This window comes from Gymnodraco acuticeps, unplaced genomic scaffold, assembly GCF_902827175.1.
Source record: "Gymnodraco acuticeps unplaced genomic scaffold, fGymAcu1.1, whole genome shotgun sequence".
NCBI lineage: Eukaryota > Metazoa > Chordata > Actinopteri > Perciformes > Bathydraconidae > Gymnodraco > Gymnodraco acuticeps.
Window position 1 is genome coordinate 5,642,140 of NW_022990238.1, and position 23,754 is coordinate 5,665,893.

The 23,754-nt window shown below is 44.7% G+C and overlaps 1 protein-coding gene across 3 annotated transcripts in view; it reads left to right on the forward strand.

Annotated features, from left to right (window-relative positions):
- Nucleotides 1–17,456, forward strand: part of olfm2a (olfactomedin 2a) — a 55,636-nt gene extending 38,180 nt beyond the window's left edge. For 2 of the 3 annotated variants that reach the window (XM_034220393.1, XM_034220394.1), the window contains 4 exons: nt 10,469–10,624; nt 12,485–12,704; nt 14,391–14,497; nt 16,469–17,143. In XM_034220393.1, coding sequence (XP_034076284.1) covers nt 10,469–10,624; nt 12,485–12,704; nt 14,391–14,497; nt 16,469–17,143 — 1,158 coding nt within the window. Of the gene's footprint in view, nt 1–10,468; nt 10,625–12,484; nt 12,705–14,390; nt 14,498–16,468 lie in introns of all 3 variants that reach the window. The other variant, XM_034220392.1, reaches the window with a different exon arrangement.
- The last annotated feature ends 6,298 nt before the right edge of the window (nt 17,457–23,754 follow it).

The window sequence follows — 23,754 nt, forward strand, 5'->3', positions numbered from 1 at the left end:
ATTAGGTGTGTATAGCACACAATGCGTCATTAGGGGTAAGACGCACAGACTGGACTTTGAGATTGTGCATACTGGCCAGAGGCCCTTGCTTTCGGGTGAGACATGTGAGAGACTTGGTCTGATACGCTTCACCATTCCTGAGGAGCTGAATAAGGTGGAGCACTGCAGGAAGGGAGACCTGACCAAGGAGTGTCTGGTCAGCACCTACCACGACGTGTTCACTAGCCCTGTTGAGTCTCTGCCCGGTGTTATTCACTTTGAGCTGGACAGCACTGTGGCACCGGTGCAGTGTGCTCCCAGGAACGTTCCAGTGGCCCTCAAGGCAGCTGTTAAGGCTCAGCTTGATCGATATGAAGAGGAGGGACACTTGACCACAGTCACTCAACCCACGGACTGGATTAGCAATCTAGTCATAGTGAAAAAGCCAGACAAATTGAGACTATGCATTGACCCGAAGCCTCTCAACCTTGCTCTGAAACGGTCCCACTACCTTATGCCCAATTTAGATGACGTGTTGTATAAGCTGCCGAAGGCACGTATATTCACCCTGGTGGATGCACGTGATGCATTCCTGCAGTGCCGCTTGGATGAAGAAAGCAGCCTGATGACAACATTCTGGACACCGTGGGGTAGGAAACGCTGGCTGAAACTCCCTTTCGGTGTGTCAGTTGCCCCGGAGCTGTATCAAAGGAAGCAGCATGAGCTGCTGGCCGGCTTGACAGGGATTGAGCCCATAGCCGATGACATCCTTATAGTCGGCTGTGGGGACACAGAGGATGAGGCCAATCACGACCATGACACAAACCTCATCGCTCTGATGGACAGATGCAGGGAAGTAAAGCTAAGACTGGGCCTGAAAAAGCTGCAGTTCCGAGTGAAGGAGGTCCGCTTCCACGGCCACATACTGCCCGTGGAGGGCCTCAAGGCTGACCCTGAAAAAGTCAGGGCGGTTCTGGACATGCCAAACCCCACAGACGCAAAAGGGGTCCAGCGGTGTGTCGGATTTGTGAACTATCTGTCCAGATTCATGCCACGCTTGTCAGCGGTATGTGAGCCGCTGAGGAGACTGCTGGACAAGGATGTGATGTGGCACTGGCTGCTCAAACATGATGCCGCCATGAAGGAAATCAAGGCACTGGTCACGGCGGTGCCAGTCCTAAGGTACTATGGCGTCCGCAAGCCAGTCACCGTACAGAGCGACTCCAGTCAGGCGGGTCTGGGTTGCTGCTTGCTTCAAGGGGGACAGCCTGTCGCATTCGATTGGAAAGGAGTGCTTGAGCATCGTATTCGCCTGCTAACGCTTCCACTACTACCTATATGGGAGGGGTGATGTGACTGCAGAGACCGACCACCGCCCGCTGGTGTCCATCTTCACCAAGCCCCTCCTCAGTGCGCCAAAGCGCCTTCAGAGCATGCTCCTCACACTTCAGAACTACTGCCTTGTGGTGGTATACAAGCCAGGCCCTGAGATGTACATAAGTGACACGCTCAGCAGAGCCACCACCGCGCCACAGAGAACAGACACACTGTACCAATGTGAAATGGTCTGCAGCATGCAGCAGGAGCAGGGTGACACGGCGGCCATTCAGCAGGCAGACTATTTAAATGTCAGCAGCCAACGCCTGGCACAGATTCGGACACACACTGAGGAGGATGTGTGTCTTCAAACACTTAAGTCTGTCGTGCTGGAGGGATGGCCATGACACAAAGAGGAGACCCCTGTAGCCGTCAGGGACTACTGGGCCATCAGAGATGAGATAAGTGGACAGGATGGCGTGCTCTTCAGGAGTCAGCGGGTCATCATTCCAAAAGCTATGCGCCCGTAAATGCGGAGACGGATCCACTACAACCACGTGGGGGGCGAGGCGTGCTACAGGCAGGCCCGTGATACATTTTACTGGCCCGGTATGCAAGGGGAAGTCAAGGATTATGTGCAAAAGTGCTCTGTGTGCAATGAGTATGCACACGAACAACAGAAAGAGACTATGATGTCACACCCGCTCCCCACACGTCCCTGGAAGCTAGTAAGCATGGATCTGTACAGCTACGCAGCACAGAACTTCTTGCTCGTGGTGGACCATTATTCTGACTTTTGGGAGATCGACCTGCTCCCTGACCTATCAGCGGACAGACACCACGATCCGTAGATGTAAGGCACAGTTTGCACGCTACGGTGTCCCAGACAGGGCCATTTATGATGGTGGAGGCCAGTTTGCCGGTGGAGAGTTCCGGGCGTTTGCGAGAGAGTGGGGTTTTGAGCATGTCATGTCCTGACTGAGGCACCCAAAGGCTAACGGCAAAGCAGAGTCAGCAGTGAAAATTCTAAAGAGCCTGTGCAGAAGGGCAGACCGTGCCAAAGAGGACCCCTGGAGGGCCATATTGCATTGGAGAAATACGCCCACTGAGGGTATGCATTGCAGCCCAGCACAGCGGCTTATGTCGCGGAGACTGAGAACCCTTCTCCCTGTGGCCGACCAGCTACTGGTGCCTCAGGTCGTCATGGGTGTTCCTGACAAGCTGAAAATTAAACATCAAGCCGCAAAGCTGACATATGACAGATCTGCCAAGGATCTGCCGGAGCTGAATCGGGTGACCGTCAGGGGAGTCTAAAAAAACCCACACACGAATGCACAGCGATCCATGCACAGAAAGCGGTTTGTGTGTTTGCAGGTGCAGAGGTTTTTAACGGAAAACAAATATGTGAGGATAAAAAATACATATGTAAAACTTTTTTCTGTATTTGGATTGTATTTACATGTATATGAAACGGAACACATTTGTGTGTGCATTGAAAAACACAAGTGTGGATCTGGAAATACAAGTGTGAATCCTTCTGTGTGCATACGTGTATTATGAGACTGTTCTGAGCCCATAGACTCCTATCCATTCCCACATCCACACTCTGCAGCTTTGGGGACAGAGCCTTCTCAGTGGCAGCTCCTAGGCTCTGGAATTCCCTACCCCAAGATCTCCGTGACTCTGAGTCCCTCACAGTCTTTCAGTCCCGCCTCAAAACACATCTTTTCAACTCTGTCTACCCATAAGCCCACCCCCCTCTCAATCAACTTCCTCTTGACTGCCTTTTTATTTTTTACATACTTGTTTGGCTGTCCTTGTTTGTCTACCCTCCCTCATACTGTAAAGCGTCTTTGAGTTGTGAAAAGCGCTATATGATTAAAATTAGGGCCGGGACTTTAACGCGTTAATTAAGATTAATTAATTACACAAAAATTAACGCGTTAAAAAAATTAACGCATTTTAATCGCACTTATTTTTGCACCGCGGAACGTTTCTCACTGGATGAGTTTCAGGCGTACCGATTATACTGGAGCACCAACTAACGTTCATGACTTCAGACAACAACAAACCACAGTGAACAACAGTGGGAAATGTTGTTTTAAAAAACGGACGGATGGAAGCGTCGATAAGAGCACGGTTGTGTGCAAATTATGCAAAAAGGAATTCGCATATCACCGCAGCACATCAAGCCTCAAGTATCACCTCAATGCAAAAACATATAGCAGCTAGCGTGGAAGCTAGCGTGGACGTTAGCCTCTTTTATCGCGTTCACACCATACAGTCTATGGTTCACACCAAAAAGAGCCGGTACTAAAATTAGTTACTGAGAACCTTTTTACCCCCACGAAAGTCCCTGCTAGAGAGCAGAGAGTTGCTAGAGAGCAGGGACTTTCGTACGGCTCTCTTGTGAGAAAAGAGCTATATTTCTGATTGGCTGGGCGGATTGCAAACCACGCCCCGTAAAACTCCCAAAAAGTTTGGTGAAGCCGCCATTTTATTATCCTCGCATTAGCATTATTAGCATTAGCCCAGCGCAGAAACGCAGAGAGACTAACTTATGGCAACACAAAATAAAACATGGGAGCAGTAGAGATGAGGAGGTGTCGGCGTTCTGGCGATTTACTCGGAAGGCTTCAGTAGAAGCTGCTGGGACTCCCAGCAGCTTCTACTGAAGCCAGTCCCCAACTCCGGGGACTTCCGGCCGGGGACTTTGGGCGGCAGTATACGCCGTGAAGTGGTTTGCGGCCTGCCAGTAAACCCAAAGCAGAAGAAGAAGAAGTGACGTCAGCGGCTTCATTTGTTCTCATGAACTAAGTTCTCATGAATCTTTGTGGGAAAAGTACTGCGGTGTGAATGCGCCTAATGGTATACTAAAATCCATGTGAAAAAAATTGCTTCTCACTGTTCTCAGGTCAAATATTTATATGCGATTAAAAATGCGATTAATTTCGATTAATTAATTACAAAGCCTCTAATTAATTAGATTAATTTTTTTAATCGAGTCCCGGCCCTAATTAAAATGCATTATTATTATTATTACTCGTTATGACAACAAGTGCACGTTAGTGCTGCAATGTGGTTGAAACCATTCGGCTTATGCTAGGGGGTGCAAGGAATCGTCCAAGTAATGGGGGAGTTTTATACAGAACCCTTTAGGGGAAATACATTTTCGGAAAAACGTTCCAACCTTCACTGGGGGAAGTTATGAAAACAACTTGGGGGGGGGGGGGGGGGGGGGGGGGGGGGGTTGGCAGTTTGCTGACTGAAACAACCTCTTTGAGCATTTCAGAGTTTTCAGGAATACTCAAGTAAAAGTAGGCCTATAGGCTATTAAGGATTTTTACATTTAAAAAGTAGGTGAGTAAACGTTAGTGTTATATATTTTTTAAAGGAGGAGCAGTGGTTAGCAAAACAAGTTACAATGCATGTCCACGTAAACACTAACATCATACACCATAATGTCGCATTAAAAAGCACAAACCAACAACAAAGTATGTGCATAGGCTACAGCAGCCCTTTTCTTTATAGCCTTACAGTCATTCTCTAGAAATCAGGACAACACTCGAGACAATTGAACAAACAATGACTATAAATCCATAAAGAGTCGTTCGACACCACGGCGGGTGGAATCATTAGTAGGCTAAGCCACATAAAGGAAACAGCCTGCCACATCTTAAAGCGTTAGCAGCAGAATAAAGCATAGCCAAAGCAGATAACACAGACATGTAAACAACATTATCACTGCAGCCACAAACAGAGCGCATGCACGGTTTCTGCACAACGATGCGTGCGCACACACAACGCTACGTTTTCAGGCAAAGCAGAGGAAGGATAGTGTATTGTTGTACTCACGTTTCTGAACGGTTCTCTGCCAGTCCTGTGCATCCCGGTTTCCTCACTAATCCGCTCCAGGTTCAATTTACTCGCTTGTTGATGCCTAACAACTCAAACACATAGCGAGTCCACACAGTATCTCTTGCTTCGCTGTGATCTTCAATTATTTCAAAAACGTGCAGTTGCATAAAGCTTTGCATTCACAACATGACAGGGAAATACTGTCAAAAACAACAGACAGTCCTCACACAGCACCCTGTAGGTAAAAGTCAGTGGAGTCACCTGGGGGGTATACTACGAAGCAGGATTTTCGCTTAGCCGGCTAAATTCAGGGAAAACTCCGGCTTTCCGGTCCTACGAAGCTGGTTCTCTTTTTAGCGGGCTAGATCTCCATGGTAACTTATGCTTAGCGGCTAACCTGGTCGGGACCAGGTTAGGTTGCAGGCTAAGAGCTAAACTCAGTGAAAGCACTGCCTGCTGACCAATCAGAGCTCAGTGTGCGGAGTTTAAAGCGATCAAGTCATATTACAGGAGAAAGGAAATACAGAAAAGCTGCGGTCGCAGGAAAGACGGCCGGCAAAAATCACCGACTGTGTGAACGTGAACATTAATAGAATATCACCTCCCATCTTCAGAGCAATCTGACTATTATAACATTGCGTTAAGAAAGCTTACTTAAATATATGCCACAACATAAGTAACCGGATCAGAGTAACATTAAGTACAGTCCGCGGCATATCACTTCATAATGTAGGCTATCATATATTTTCTTATCTGAGTCAGCTGAGCCGTATCTGGCCGTGCAACACTCACAGTGTCACATACTGTATGCCGAAGTATTATTTTAAGCAACACATTAAGTTGACGAAACACTCGAGACAAATGTAATTAAAGTCAGATCGTGTTTTAGACGGGGCAGTGATATCATAAACCTGTTAATGTACGCATTCAAATACTTTTTCTTCTGCCAGCTGTATTCACCTTGCAGGTGCAGACTGGTTCAAAAGACCTCATGAAAGACGACACAAGAAGTGAGGATACCCGGCCCGGAGGAAGCCCGGGGTCCCCTTCTGGAGCCAGGCCCAGAAGGAGGACTCGTCGGCGAGCGTCTGGTGGCCGGGCTTGCCACGGAGCCCGGCCGGGCCCAGCCCGAAAAGGCAACGTGGGCAACACCTCCGCTTCTCCGTCCCGCGGGCCCACCACCTATGGGAAACATCGATGGGGTCGGGTGCGCTGCCAGAAGGGTGGCAGTGAAAGCGGAGGGTCTCGACGGACCAGACCCGGGCGACAGAAGCTGGCTTTGGGGACGTGGAACGTCACCTCTCTGGGGGGGAAGGAGCCGGAGCTTGTGCGGGAGGTGGAGCGTTACCAGTTGGATCTGGTTGGGCTCACCTCTACGCACAGCGTCGGCTTCTGGAACCTTACTTCTGGATAGGGGTTGGACTCTATTCTTCTCCGGAGTTGCTCAAGGTGTGAGGCGCCGGGCGGGTGTGGAGATACGCACAAGTCCCCGGTTAGGTGCTTCGTTGTTGGAGTTTACCCCAGTGGACGAGAGGGTCGCCTCCCTACGCCTGCGGGTTATGGGGGGGAAAACTCTGACTGTTGTGTGTGCTTATGCACCCAACAGCAGTTCAGAGTATACGGCCTTCTTGGAAACCCTGGAAAGAGTCCTGTATGGGGCTCCTGAAGGGGACTCTTTAATCTTGCTGGGAGACTTCAACGCACATGTGGGCAATGATGGAGACACTTGGAGGGGCGTGATTGGGAGGAACGGCCCCCCTGATCTGAACCGGAGTGGTGGTTTGTTACTGGACTTCTGTGCTAGTCATGGATTGGCCATAACAAACACCATGTTCGAACATAAGGATGCTCATAAGTGTACGTGGTACCAGAGCACCCTAGGCAGAAGGTCCATGATCGATTTCGTTATCGTATCATCGGACCTGAGGCCGTATGTTTTGGACACTCGGGTAAAGAGAGGGGCGGAGTTGTCAACTGATCACCATCTGGTGGTGAGTTGGGTCGAGTGGCGGGGGAAGCCTCTGGATAGACCTGGTAAGCCCAAACGTGTAGTTCGGGTGAACTGGGAACGTCTGGAGGAGGCCCAAGTTCAGGAGGCCTTCAACTCACACCTCCGGCGGAGCTTTTCGGGCATTCCTGTGGAGGTTGGGGACATTGAACCAGAGTGGTCGGTGTTTCAAAGCCTCTATTGCCGAAGCCGCGGCGGGGAGCTGTGGTCTCAAGGTCCTAGGTGCCTCAAGGGGCGGTAACCCTCGAACCTCCTGGTGGACACCGGTGGTCAGGGAAGCCGTTCGGCTGAAGAAGGAGGCCTTCAGGGATTTGTTATCCCGGGGGACTCCCGAGGCAGTTGCAAGGTACCGACAGGCCCGAAGGGCAGCAGCCTCATCCGTGGCCGAGGCAAAGCAGCGGGTGTGGGAGAAGTTCGGAGAAGACATGGAGAAGGACTTTCGGGCGGCACCAAAGTTGTTCTGGAAAACTGTCCGACACCTCAAGAGGGGGAAGCAGGGAACCATCCAAGCTGTGTACAGTAAGGATGGGACGTTGTTGACCTCAACTGATGGAGTGTTAGGGCGTTGGAAGGAACACTTTGAGGAACTCCTGAACCCGACAACTCCGCCCTCTATGTTAGAGGCAGAGCTGGAGTATGACGGGGGATCAACACCAATCTCCCGGGGGGAGGTCACTGAGGTCGTCAAACAACTCCACAGTGGCAAAGCCCCGGGGGTGGATGAGATCCGCCCGGAAGTGCTGAAGGCTCTGGGTGTTGAGGGACTGTCATGGTTGACACGTCTCATCAACGTTGCGTGGAAGTCGGAAACAGTACCGAAGGAGTGGCAGACCGGGGTGGTGGTTCCCCTTTTTAAAAGGGGGATCAGAGGGTGTGTGCCAATTACAGAGGCATCACACTACTCAGCCTCCCCGGGAAAGTTTACTCTAAGGTACTCGAAAGGAGGGTCAGGCCGATTGTCGAACCTCAGATTGAGGAGGAACAATGCGGATTCCGTCCTGGTCGTGGAACGACGGATCAGCTTTTTACTCTCGCAAGGATCCTGGAGGGGGCCTGGGAGTACGCTTATCCGGTCTACATGTGTTTTGTAGACTTGGAGAAGGCGTATGACCGAGTTCCCAGGGAGTTACTGTGGGAGGTGCTGCGGGAGTATGGGGTGAGGGGGTCTCTACTCAGGGCCATTCAATCTCTGTACTCCCAAAGCGAGAGCTGTGTCCGGGTCCTCTGCAGTAAGTCGGACCCATTTCCGGTGAGGGTTGGCCTCCGCCAGGGCTGCGCTTTGTCACCAATCCTGTTTGTAATATACATGGATCGGATTTCGAGGCGTAGTCATGGGGGAGGGGGTCTGCAGTTCGGTGGACTAAGGATTGCACCACTGCTTTTTGCAGATGATGTGGTTCTAATGGCTTCATCGGTCTGCGACCTTCAGCACTCACTGGATCGGTTCGCAACCGAGTGTGAAGCGGCTGGGATGAGGATCAGCACCTCCAAATCTGAGGCCATGGTTCTCAGCAGGAAACCGATGGACTGTCCACTCCAAGTAGGGAATGAGTCCTTACCCCAAGTGAAGGAGTTCAAGTATCTCGGGGTCTTGTTCTCGAGTGAGGGAACAATGGAGCGTGAGATGGGCCGGAGAATCGGAGCAGCGGGAGCGGTACTGCAGTCGCTTTACCGCACCGTTGTGACGAAAAGGGAGCTGAGCCAGAAGGCAAAGCTCTCTGTCTTCCGGGCCATTTTTGTTCCTACCCTCACCTATGGTCATGAAGGATGGGTCATGACCGAAAGAACGAGATCGCGGATACAAGCGGCCGAGATGGGTTTTCTCCGCAGGGTGGCTGGTGTCTCCCTTAGGGATAAGGTGAGAAGTTCGGTCATCAGGGAGGGACTCGGAGTTGAGCCGCTCCTCCTTCGCATCGAAAGAAGCCAGTTGAGGTGGTTCGGGCACCTAGTTAGGATGCCACCTGGGCGCCTCCCTAGGGAGGTGTTCCAGGCACGTCCAGCTGGGAAGAGACCAAGGGGTAGACCTAGGACCAGGTGGAGGGATTATATCTCTTCGCTGGCCTGGGAGCGCCTTGGGATCCCCCAGTCAGAGCTGGTTGATGTCGCCAGGGAAAAGAAAGTTTGGGGCTCTCTGCTGGAACTGCTACCCCCGCGACCCGACCACGGATAAGCGGAAGAAGATGGTGCAGACTATGTGGCTTTTATCCTGGATAAAGTGTTTAAGACATGGATGTTTAAAGTTTAACTTCTTCATTTTTGACTAGTATTAAAGTTCACTTTTCATTCAGGAAGTATGACGCTGCGCTGTCAGTACGCTTCTCCATGTTTGTGATTGGTCGAATGCTCCAAATACCACCCCTTTCATGTGAACGCGCACCTAACTAGATAGGACACGGCTGGCTTGAGCGATCCACTTGATAACCAGCGTCGTAGTACAGTTTAGCGAGAGCGCGTATGTTTTGGATTAGGCCAACCGGCTAACTCAAACATATCCAGGTTAGGTTGAACCAGCTTCTTAGTATAGGCCCCTGGAGGATAACATAACATTAAGCTAAACCCAGCATGCACATGTAAACAACATCCTGTCAGCTCGACGGGGGGTGCATTCAGTGATTTATTTGAGCAACCTTCTTCTTTTTCTTTTGTAACTATGCCGAGAAACAATAATGCTTACCATTGTACCTGGCTTACCATAAATAAGTGATCATTGATTATATTGGTTGTTTTTATGTTACTGTTACCCAGACGGAAATAAACTGTAAATACATTCAAGTCAAGTAAGTCATGGAGGTTCCAGCCAGACTCCAACATAAAGTAGTACGATAAGCTGCAAAGACTCAGGAAAAAAATAAAAATAAATGCTGATTCATGGAATGTTATTTTACTCTGAATGAAAAGTTAAGAGTGTTCCCTCATTATAGCAATATATATTATTTTACTAGTTATTTTTAAATGTATTATTTGAACTGCAGACTGTTGGCTTGTATAGCAAACAAATGTGTTCATCTCAGTTTCCAGTCAGGTTTAGTTTTGTCCAACAAACAATCCACAAAAACCTAAAGAAATGTAATTTGCTGTAATATAAGACAAAGGAATTACTCTTATTTTAGAACATTATTTAAAATAGTAATCAATGATTACATTAGATGACCAACTAACATTGACGTATCGGTTCAGCTGTAATTGCAAGCGAGAGCTGCAAGTCTAATGAGGAATGGATGATAGTGAAAAAATGCTTATTTAATTACACTTACCAAAGTAATTGTTTAATGTTTGTTGGTGTTTGTTTGTTTGTGTGTGTAACAGGTTCAGAATATTAGCCAGTCAATGGAGGTGCTGGACCTGCGGACGTACAGAGATCTACAGTATGTAAGGAACACCGAGAGCCTAATGAAAGTGGTGGATGGAAAGCTGAAGGTGGCCTCTGACAATCCCCGCAGTCTCAATCCAAAGGGTTTTCAGGTAATTGGCTGTCTCCTTTACACCATGTGTGTAGTGTTCTCAAGCTGCTATGAGATGTTGTATTGCTCTCCATGTGCACACAAACTTTACCAGATGCATGGAAATCTCTCGAATCACTCTTCAAAGGCAATCAGATCTTGTGACTCTCTGACACATAGGTACAAAAATAAAATTCCAAAACATTATTCGAGTCACGTGCAGAGAAGAATTCATATACTCCTAAATAATTAGGTTGTGTCTTCCTGGTCGAATGTACTTATTGTAAGTCGCTTTGGATAAAAGCGTCCGCTAAATGCAATGTAATGTAATGTAATGTAATTAAGCTTGTGGACCTGGAAGAAAAGGGTTTTTTCTCTGTATTTTCCTTTTACATTTACACTATTTCCTCTCTCTGCTTTCTCAGTGTCTCTTCTTCTATATACTTAACATTCTGGTGTCTGCTCTGAGATAACAAGCACATATATTCACATGTATCCCTGCGTTATCTCTCTACAAGCTAAGGCTCAGCTACCATTATCAACAGGCCTTTTTGTCTTCCTGTCACCATGGTGTCTTGCCCAGGCTTTCGGCACATTTCTCACACCCTTACAGATATTAGATGGACCATAAAATAGTTTGATTAAAAGATGCTCTGATAAATGCTTAGTGTGCTTTACTGCACACTTGAGACCGTGCTTCAGCGACAGGCGGTATTTTTCTTTTAGTGTTTTTTATGAAAGCAAGTACAATAGAGGCAATGAAGATGTTTATGAAATTTGCCAATTCTCCTCTAAAGCCTGAGATGACTAAAATATGCAGAGCAGTAAGCGTTATATTCGAAGACTTGTCTGAATGCAAATCCACAATCCAATAAAGAGGGGAAGAAGTATTTGAAAAAGCAGGATTTGACCAGAGCAGGTTTGCTGATGAATACGCACAGCTCAAAGTTGCCAATGGCAGAGCGTGAGAGATTAACGAGACTGAATTTCCGTGGCTTGAATAGGGGAAAATGAGATTTATGATGTGGCGCCACGGGGCTGAGAGCTGCTCCATCACCAGATTTACGATAAACCTTAACCATGAGGAAACAGCCCCTCCTGTGGTGGCTACACTTTATTGATACACCTATTTCTCTCTTGAGCCTTCTAACTTATGCGCAGGCAGCCTGCCTCTCTTGCTGCTTCCTGCACTCCTACCTAAAGACACATTGATCCTTTTGCTTCTAAACACATGAGTCACAGACCAAGTTTAAACCCAACAGCACCATGCACTGAATGTAGGTGAACATCAGAACCAGCTGAGACAGGAAACAGATATATATTTGGCCTTATTGAAAATACTGAATACATTCAGAGCTTTCTTATCCACCCAAAGGATTGAAAATGGAATTAAGTCTACGTATGCTTTAGAGATCATAAACAGAATCTCACACAAGTTAAACAAGTGGGTGGAAGCATGATCAATACAGAAAAAAAGCCAGAAAGTGTTTAATTATAAAGAGCATAAATATAAAGAGAGTCAATTATGTAGACGGTGGTGTAAGACACAGCCAAATAAATACAAAGCATAGAATGTCCTTGTATGTTCCAGAAATGTCTGGTATTCATGAAATCCCAGCTGCAGTTCCAATATCAATCTCATGATGAATCCAGGCGCTAAGAAGACAAACAGATGAAACAGCACCAAGCGACAATATGAACTCCTGATTGAGCGATGATTTATGAACCAGAAGTAACAACTGAAGATTGAAGGGCTAGCCTATCCTACACACAATCCCCTGTATTGTCTTGTATCGTCAACCTCATCCCCCATCCTGTATTCCCCCAGGGTTTAATCTTCTCCTCCCTTTGTTGCTGTTCCATTTATCTTTCTCTGTCCTAGGAGATAAAAGACAAGGTGTCCCAGCTGCTTCCCCTGCTGCCAGTGCTAGACCAGTACAAGATGGATGCAAAGATGATCCTGCATCTCCGGGAGGAGGTGAGGAATCTGTCCTTGGTGCTGATGGCCATCCAGGAGGAGATGGGGGCCTATGATTATGAGGAGCTGCGCCAGAGAGTCCTGCTGCTGGAGACCAGGCTCCACTCCTGCATGCAGAAACTAGGTATAAGATCTTTGCAAATAAATGTGGGTGCTTGGGTGGGTAGTTTATTTTGAAATATCGTAGCACTTAAACAATTATGCCCCTTTCACACCAGCGCTTTTTCAGCTCCGACTCGGAGCTGGAGCCTGAAAAGCGCCGGTTTTTCCTGTTCACACCGCAGCGGCGCCGGCTCTTAACTCCGGAATCCGGTTCACTTCCAGCTCCAAAAAATTGTCGGTCTAGAGGCAAGAGCTTCGGAGCTAAGAGGTGGCGTCGCTTACGTCTCTCTACGTCGAGGCGTGCAGGAAACTAAACCCACCTCCCCTGAACATGGGTCGACTGTCATGCCTGCCTACAAGCAGTAGTGCTTATAAACACACTTTATAAAGTCAGGCAACACTAACCAGGCTTCGTGTGATTCTGTTTATTTGTACTTTACTTTGACCATCCGTTCACTGTTATTGATCATTGTGGAGAGAGGCAGACGTTTTGTTTTGTATTGTAGCAGCTATCGGATGGAATCAATACATGGGCTGCACAGGTTGTCGTGTCCGACTATCACAAGTAGAATCATAATAAAAATACGCCGGTAAAATGTGCCTGTAGAAAACGGTTTATGCCACAATAGGATAGCAAGTAGTCAGTTTAGCTTCGGTTGCTATGCTAACATCACCCATTTTATACCAGAGAAACTTTCACAACAGCGTTGTGATACCAAACAGCGTCAATTCAGACTGACACACATTCACTTAGGCTAAGGGGAACTGGGGATATGTATCAGCTGCTTGTGTGAGTCGGACAGTGAATACTTTAGAGCGGCCGCTGTGTGAGCTAACCGGGAGCTAACGGAGGAGAATAAACTCCCGTGGAAGAGCAGCCAACACTGCAGCGGTCGGTAAATGCTGCAGAAACACATTAATAAACAATGAACCACGGCACTCTGGAGCAAAGTATAAGGTTGGAGAAGTCGTTATTCAATTTATTCTGGCTTCGTGTGATTAAAAGCAACACGATCATCGACCCGACGCAGTTCCCCGTTGTTGTGAGCACCGTAATGCCGTTGGGGAGCAAATCAGCGATGTAAACGGTAACGTCATGACGCAGCAGCGGCAGCACCAGTCGGGTGCTGGGCGGTGTGAACAGAGCGGGAGCAGAAAAGGGAAACCGGAGCTGAACCAGAAAAGCTCTAGCTCGGAGCTAGAAAGAGAAAAGCGCTGGTGTGAAAGCCGCATTAGAGGTTGCACAACAGCAACGAAATGTTCAAATTAAAATACGAAATGGTCAAAGTTTGTTCTAATAATTCCACTCTCCATGATGTCCCTAATGTTTGCATAAATGAAGAAAAAATGGCCTAGAAAGCCTGAATTAATAATTGAGTGTTTTCTTGTATTGTGTTAGCTTGAACTGATGATTTTACAAAGTCCCATAGCCTATATATAAAACTGATGATTTAACAGGAAAAACTGCAATTAAAGTGTAGCCTTTAGGTCAATAGTGTTTTGTTATTGTCTACCAATGGCTTTAAGCATTTGCACAGAGAAATTAGTTAATGCGTGATATGATTCATGAAACTTTTAATTACTCACTTGTTTTTTTCGAGATAACTTTTAAAAAGTGCCTCACAAAACTGGGTAAACAAATGCAGAGAAAGTAATACTAAGTCATACAATCCAAGCATCTTACCTCTTTCTCTGATTTGACCTCCAGGCTGTGGGAAGCTGACCGGTGTCAGTAATCCCATCACCGTACGTGCGTCTGGCTCAAGGTTCGGCTCCTGGATGACTGATACCATGATCCCCAGCTCAGACAACAGGGTAAGTCCCACTGTTTCTACGCTCACCTGAGTCACCCCAGAACTAGAACCCTTTCATTCCTGCAGCTCACATCAACAAACACAGAGAATGAAGTAGAATCAAAGTCATTCTCCAAAAACTCTGTCAGCTGCTTCTTCAGTGACTGATTGATTGTTTTTGCCTGAATAGGACATCTCGTAAGCTCTGGAGGAGAAGAGTCAGAATGAGAAATGGGGATGCAAACCTGAGTCCCTGATTGATAGCATCCCTTTTCCTTCTCCCTGTCTACCACTGTCACTGCATTTCTGGCTGATTAATCACTTCATCATCAGCAGAGAAATTAATAAGTTGTTTGGGCAAAATATTTCTAAATCACCTAGGTAATTACCAGGAGTGTGCTGAGATGCTCTGGACCCAGATAATGTAGGAATGGCATCCGCTGATTAGAGATGACACATGGTTTAATTTAGGCAAATACATGGTTAGTAGCAGATTGAAAAGGACACAAGTGAGGGAGAAAATTAGGAGAAATTATGTGGCCTTTTGAGTTGTGTCGAAGTCAAAGAGTGGATTATTAGCCATTTATAGGGGAGAATTGAAACTGATGAAGTTTGAAAGGAGAGATGAAGATGGCCTTTTTCATCCCCACTCTGAATCATAACAGGCTAAATAGATATTGCCAACAGAGAAGGTCAATTTCTGTGACTGAATGCTGTGATCTCTGTCTTTAATCACCTTGCTTGCTGAGATCACATTAAACTCTTAAAAGCAATCAATGATTGTATTAATAGCCAGATACATCAACGATATCACATCAACACTCACACCAATCATGATAATCGCATTAGGGGAACATCATCGAGGAGCCAAAACAAAAGCATGGTCTAAATGTGCTACAGTGTTTGCCTGGCTCAGCTCTAGGGACTCATTTAGCAGGCAAAGGAGAAACAATGCTTATTGCTCCATAATCCCTCCTTCTCCATAATTCAGATGCTGTACCTCACCTCCCCCGACTGCTCCAATACACTACTTCTCCCCCCCCACTGGAATTGTTGTTGAAGAAAAGTGCCTATTCTCCACTTGGGAAGCAGGCAAGAACAGCAAAAAGAAAGAAAGAGCTGACAAACAATTGGTGGAGAATCAGAGGAGCAAGAGCTACATCCTAACAAAGCTCCATTAAGAAGAAAATAAATATCCAAGCCAAGTGCAGTTTAATGGAATCAATTAAAAGCTGAACTGTGTCCCGGCGGAAGCATTGAGGGAATGAGATGGGATATGCAGCCAGAGAGGGGCCATGTCAGTGGAGAGAAAAAAGTTAGAGCTGCTAAATGGATTGATTTTCTGTGTGGACTGGAAAGGCCAGGGAGCACAAGCAGTGGTTGATTGCAATGCACAGGAAACGTCTTCACTTGCAAACGTGGGAGAGATCAATAATTCTGCACACACATTCGAGTACAGTGTGATCATGAAGGCACACACTCCCGCTCCGCCCCACATACACACAGCACGCTTACTTTGCTCCGGGCTCCGCCATCGGCTATAATAAAACATTGCTTACAGTGCTCTTGCAAAGAGGTTTGCCGGCTATAACAATATTCTCCTGTAACCTCTAAATCTTTTCAGTTTCTCCTTTAGTTTATAAGGGCTTCATCTTATGATTATTTTATGATCAATTAATCTGCCAATGATTTTCGAGATAAATCGATAAATAGTTTGGTCCATACAATGTTAGAAAATACTTAGCAATGTCCACCCCAGTTTGTGAAATGTAAAGGTTTAAATGTATTTATTTTTTAAACACCCAAAAATATTCAGCTAAAAATCTCCATATTTTGGATACTAAAAACATCCTATTTTGTCATTTTTGCATTATAAATGACTATTAATTGATTATCAAAATAATTGCTGATTATTATTTATTGATAGACTTATAAAAATGAACTTGTTTCTATCCCCTCATGCCAATGGGATTCATTGTTCTTCTCTCCACAGGTGTGGTCCATGGATGGTTACTACAAGGGACGGCGTGTCCTGGAATACCGCACAATGAATGATTTCATGAAAGGCCAGAACTTTGTGCAGCACTTACTGCCTCACCCCTGGGCCGGCACTGGTCACGTGGTCTACAACGGCTCGCTATATTACAACAAGTACCAGAGCAACATCATCATCAAGTACCACTTCCGATCTCGGAGTGTTTTGGTGCAGCGCAGCCTGAGTGGAGCCGGCTACAACAACACCTTTCCTTACTCCTGGGGCGGCTCATCTGACATCGACCTGATGGCGGATGAGAATGGCCTGTGGGCTGTTTACACCACCATCCCCAATGCTGGGAACATTGTCATCAGCCGCCTGGAGCCCATGAGTCTGGAGGTGCTGCAGACCTGGGACACGGGCTTTCCCAAGCGCAGTGCTGGAGAGTCTTTCATGATCTGCGGTACACTTTACGTCACCAACTCTCACCTGGCTGGTGCCAAGATCTACTTTGCCTACTACACCAACACGTCAAGCTACGAGTACACAGACATCCCCTTCCACAATCAATACTCCCACATCTCCATGATGGACTACAACCCCAGGGAGAGGGTCCTGTACACCTGGAACAACGGACACCAGGTGCTCTACAATGTCACACTATTCCAGGTTATTAAGACTTCTGGGGACTGAGAGCCCTGAGAAAGACCGCTTCAAACAATGCTGTGATCTTTGTTCTGGGGAGGGGAAATGAGCCGGGTGGAGGTGGGTAATGGGTTGTGGGTGGTGGGGGTTAGTGGCTTCAGTGTATGGGCATAGGCTTGGATTTTTTTTTAAGAATTTCAATCTTCATAGAGTGCTATTATTCACATTCTTAAAAAAACACTCCGGCAGCAGGCCGGTAAAGATACAAAGACTGATCGCTTCTCTTATTTTTATTTCTGTGATGAGTAAGCATGGTTATTTTTATTTGTGATGAGAAATAAATATAAATCTTTAACATGTATGACTTTGTATTTCATTATCACTTTCATTCCAAGTTGACCTTCCCTGCATCTTCGAGGGGTGAACAACAAAGAAGAAGCTCTTTATGTTGTGGCTGTTAAAACGTGGATCCATATTTGGATATGCGTGTTTTCCTAAAGTGGGTACTAGGTGTTCTTTTTTATTTTATGACTAAATGTTTCTCTTATTTCTTTGGTATCTTAGTATTTATAACTTGTGTTTCAGTCAAACATAGCTGATATCAATTAAATAGTGTTTGGAATAAAACCAAGCTGTTTTTCAGCATTATTTCTTAAATACTTAACATTTTATTGGTTTCTCACTAAACCAAGCGACTTGTATTACCACAGCTGAATCATTAAAAAAAAATGAAGTGGCAGCATCATAATTGTATCTCTAATCTCTTACATCAAATCATATACTTGAAAATGTGTCATCCAATTCTCTCCAACTTCCATAAATGTAAATAAACAATATTAAATTGAACTGCTGTAGCCACAACTTATATGTCAATTTTAAATGTGGCTGTGGACACAGCACAGGAACTAGAGTTGAAATGTAATAGGAAACTTGGAGCATTTACATTTGTGTTGCGATATGAGGCTTACGTAACTGTTGCATGTCATGCTCCAATCTGTTATAATTGTGTTAGTCGCTCAACTCCCCTGAGGGGCTTTCTGCAGAGAAATGTTTGAACAGATGGGCAATCAGTACAGTGGGACTCAAACTACAAACATTTCATTTCACCTCTGTTATTATTTGAAACTGAAAATACATTCTGAAGCCCCACTGTGCTGTAGAGAGGGCACTTTGGCCAAAAAGACAACAACCCACTGTGCTTTTATATTTTTTTCCTCACAGTTATAAGACTTGTAAGGGTGCATCCATTCTTTGCAGAGCCAACGGTGGACACACCTCAAATCGGAGGTTCCCCTTTTTCGCTCTGCGTAACCATGGTGATCCCATTTATTCTGGATGACCTTTCTATCAATAAAGTACTGTGCTGAAGAAAACCCTGATGGGTTAATACACAGGAGTGGCTGACATTTAGAGCACAATACAGAACACAACAAAACGTCTTACAGTATCAGCTAGAAGGAGTGCAGCATGAAGTGAACTGTAGAGGCAGAAAACTGGCAGATGATTGAAACATATACAGATGTAATCAGTTGCCAATAAAACCGTAAAATGATTAGTAAACTGCAGACTTAGATAAGCATATGATAGTGGTTTATTTTGCTGTCCTGAGATTAAATCCTACCCAGCATCCTCTCTTTGCTCTCACCCTGCCTAGATGAAAAAATAAGAGGAGATCGCACTGCCAGTTATATAGCAAAGCCTATACTATTTTAAACAGGGCGGAAGGTTACTTATTGTTAAAAGAAGTGTTTGTCTTTGAATAAAGTCTCGAGCTGAGGGTTTTCAAAGAGGTTTTTAATGGTAGGCTTGATTGATTCAAATGGACCTGCACTTTGCAGGCAATAGACTTTTTCCCTTAACAGAGAGCAGGGAAGGAACATTGAGTGCACACAGATAATGCAATCTCTATGATCAAACAAACTGAAAAATAAAGTCAGCAGACTAGAAAGATGCATTCATGTGTGGAATAGGAAAGGATAAAGGATCTATTCACTTCCATATTTTACTGACTTAAGACCTGCAACTAAATGGACTCCACAATTGACACAAACTGGAGGTATTTTTGTATCCATTTGAACTTAAGTTACAGCAGAACAAAACTGATTGCCCCTTTTTTACTCAGTTCATTTCACTTTTAAAATCCTATGTTGCTGGGAAAGAAACAGACAAAAAATGCCAGGAAGTGTGAAAATAAAAACCCAAAATAATTGTTGACTACAATCAACAATCAATAAATGAAAGTGTTTGCTGCTAGACAGAAGTATAACCATTGCCTGCAGTACTTTGTGAGCACCAGTGAGTGTCCTGCTATGCCACTCAGACCCAAGGGCAAGTAAGTGATAACAGCAATAAAGGTCAGGAGCCTGACGAACAGCATCAAATTATTATGGGTGGCCTCATTTGAGTTCTCAAATCCTCATATCTGTGTCAGGATGGATCATCTCCTGTTAAGGCCAACTTGTCAATGTACAACCCTTGCTGTGGAGCAGCAACACTTGCATGTCTTCTTTGCTCAAGATCATCCTGGGAGTTAGGGAAAAAGTGGATAGAAAATGGCGAAAGTTGTGATTCGGGGGGCTTAAAATCACTAAGCTGGTTCACACAGTGTAATTCCCTCAAAGCTTAGATTCACACATGAAGAAAACAAAATGAGAATTAAAAATTCTTGAAATTTTGCGGAGCAACTGTAAATGTTATATTGAGACATTGACCAAAAGGCAAATTAATATCCCATTTAATAACTCATATATTATATGCAATCTCAGCACTGTCACTTAAGTGAACAAATAAACAGTGTGGCTTCAAACTCAATTTGACGCAACTAAAGATTGCCAATGGAAGATAGCAATTATAAATTATTGGTTTACTGTAACACTTGATTTATGTTTAACCCCATGGAACAGGAAAAAGTAAAGATGTTTACAAGAGCAATTTTCTCAGGTGAAAAATTAAAGAAGTGCTACTAAATCTGGCAGAGCTGGCAATGCATTATTGATGCCGGATTTGGCAACCCCCTGTAACTTTGGCCAGGACGGTCATACTCTCACCGAAATCACACTGGTGTTAGTTATTCTCCTTTAGTTTAAAGCTACAAGCTTTACACTTTCACTGAGCTGAACACTTCAGTTATTGAAATCCCTAAGGTGAACTAAATGAGCAAAGTGATTTAGGAACTGCAGCTAGACAGAAACATTTGGAATATGAAAGTTGTAATGGATCTGTCAAAACATCCTTCTCTAAAACCAATAATCTGTTGACAAAATCACATGAGAGTTCTCAGTGGCGCAAAAAGACAAATATTCACATCGCAGATTATAAACAGATTAATTTGTAAAACGTAAAAAAATGGAAGAGGAGGTTTAATGTCTTTGATGCAAAGGAGAATATAATAATGCAAAAATTAGTTTGGCATCTGGAGTCCCCCCCCCCCCCCACACACGCACACACACACACAAAAGCAGATTACAATTGTTGCCAAGACGTCCAGAAATGTTTTGAGTTGCCCATAATAGCAGAGAATATAGTTGTTCCTGGCAGAAAGCATGGTGTAGCACACAAGATAAGTCTGTATTGCAAAGTATACAAAGGTGAAGTAAAGGTTTAGAGCACAGCTGTTTGTCATGCTTGGTCAAACTTGGAAGAAATTGCAACTTGCTCACCTTAAAGCCCCTCAGCCTTTTTTCCTTATGTTTCATTTGTGTAGGGGTCAGCTGTGACTTCACTGGAACATTTCCTTCAAGCATAGCTGTACAAGTCCTTAGGGAAAACAAAAGAACCACTTTTAAATGTAAAGTTGAAGCTGAGCTGAATAATAAGCAACTAATAATCTACATACATCTCAATACTCAAGAGAAGAAATAAAAAAGAAGAACATAGAGCGGCACTGGCAGCTTGACTTAAAGCATTCATCCTCACACACAAATTATCTGAATAAGGCCACGTATGACAGCAATGGGACTGGTTTGATTTGAATGCACAGTGAGGTTAGCTTGATAGACAGAAACAGATATAAAGACAGCAACTTGGAAATTAAGAAGCAAACGCAGTTCTCACTTTAATCATGCAGCCAGTCTCTGGACAAAAGGTTTTTTTTATTTTTTTTATTCAAATCTGTGGAGCTAAAATGCTTCTCTTTGAATCCATTGTTCCATACATGCAGGGTCAATTCACGTTCTGCCTCTTCACTCCATATCTTAGTTACAACAAAGACAGCAAGGCTCACAGTTGGTCCCCCTTTTGTTTCATATGTTGAATTATTCACCGTTTCCTTTACTGCACCACCCCTTTTTCAGTTTCTTCATTAATCTCACCATAAGCAACGCTTGGAGCATCACCTCCTCTCTTCCAGACTCTCAATGAACACACTTTTTTCTCAACTCCCTGCCCCCTGAGGTGACACAAAAACACTCTGAACAGTGCTTTGAAATGTAGTTTTCTCATGACTAAACATAACTATTGCACATTTTATATTCACGTCTGAGCTTAAAACAGATGCGAAGGTTGTCAGGCTGTGGAGATGGAAATCCGGGTAAGAGAGGAAGTAATTTTACTCCACTTGACTCATCCGAGAACCATGCTCCATTAATTATCCCTTTAATTGTGTTTTGAGCTTTCAATGATTCAGCACTCACATGCCTAATAACATTACGTACTGTTTGAAGTCCTGACATTGCAAACCTCGCTGAGGCCGTTAAGGATTACCACAAACATTCATCTGCAGGCTATCCGAGATCTCTCTTCCCTTTCAGTAATAACAGTAAGATGCTGCAGGAGGAAATAAATGACCGTTTCACTCTGGTAAGAGCAGGGGTCAGGATACTTATGTACAAGCGACACAGTACAGCCGCAAGCAGATATGGGCAACAAGAGTCAAATAAGTGTCAATATATACTGAAAATAACTTCCCATGCTGCAGGGTGTTATAAGCTGTGCAGAAATCTATGCATTGGAAGTTGACAGAATAAAGATTTCTAATGAGAAATTGAATTGTGAATCAAAATGTATTATACATCACAGCACATTTTAACATATGACATTTTTTATTGTAACCCCGTAAGGCTAAAAACAGCCGAAAACAAACGCAAGATCACCTGTCATGTCTACTAATCGGGTTTATATATACTGTACAGTATATTGTTACAATACTGCAATGTGTTAATGAAAAAGGGTTGTTTTTACTGTATTTCATATTATATAGTTGTTCAGCAAGTAAGTACTAGATATAAGAAAACAAGGCTCATTGGTGTAGATCATTAAATATGTTTTCATCAGATAAAGTGTGTGATGGGGAGTTGTACTGGAAAAGATATTGAAAAGTTTGACCGGAAAAATCATTTGGATGCAGTAAATGGTCCTGCTCACAAAACACTGACAACCAATCATAAAACAATTCTGGGCCTGTCACACCCTTCCTCTGAACCGATTTTAATGATGACTAAAAAACCTTTAACAGGTTTTAAACTATTCAAGGCAGAAAAACTAGACTAATAGAAATGAGGATGATATGTTTTGCATTAGATTTAAGTGAAATCTTATAGCGCACTGTCAAACCAATGAAGTACTACGGTATGTATTTTTTACATTAGTCATTTAAGAGAGGAAACGTTTTATTTGAATGCCTGAAAATCATCACAGAAGACGAGAATGTAATAAATATCTTGTCAATCAACAGGTCAGTTGGTGATTAAAATCTGACAACGTATAATCAAAAAAAGAGTGAGCATTTGCAATCCTTTTGAACTCACATTCCTTTCAGCCCTTAATGCTCGAATGACTCACACCTTTTTGCAAAGAAAATGGATTAAACTACAAAAAGAGCAAGCTTGGCATCAATTGCACTTACTCCAAACCTACTATGGTGATTTGTTCTTTGTCCTATTTCATGGTGCGTTAATTGCACCTTTTGCATAAAGTTAGCAATTACGTTTAAAGGAATTTCTCTTTCTGAATGCTCCCTGCCTTTCCATACAAGCACCAACAACAGATGAAAACACGTGGGACATCCACTCTCTAATTCAGGACAACAGTGGGCTAACTGACCTGAGAAAGGTGAAGAGTAGCAGCTGCTCGGCTCAGCAAAACTGAAGTTGATCGTCTGTGATGGACAATTTGTACTGTATGGGTTGTATGGTGAATGTGAATGTGTAATAACATCAGTCTTGTCCCTACCATTTTAGCGTGTCATTTGAGGAAAATATACGATGTGAAATAGATTTTGTGAGACATTTGCTAATGTTACAACCCATTTGTGAAGAGAAGGGCAATCATCTTAATGTTCTGTTCTGCTTATCGTAGAAATGTATCCCAAGGTCAACTATTTGATTCCCTAACAGAGAATTTGATTCTGGCAGCGCAAGTCTGCATCTACTGTACACGGAGACGAAACGGAGAACGAACCGAATTCGATATAAAAAAAGTCTTCCGTCCACACGGTATCGGCTCAATAAATGTGTCCGTCCACACGAGACGCGAAACACATCAGCAATGACGCGGGTGAGCAGGAGAGGTGGGGAGAGGCGGGGCTATATGGCGTATAGGGCGTACACACGGAGCCGCTTGGCCCCCCAGAGCGTTCCGTCCGCAGACCTACCCACCTTGGGACCCGTTACCGTTTGAGGGCTCCGTTTCCCCGGTTCCGTTACGGCCTCGTGTGGACGAAC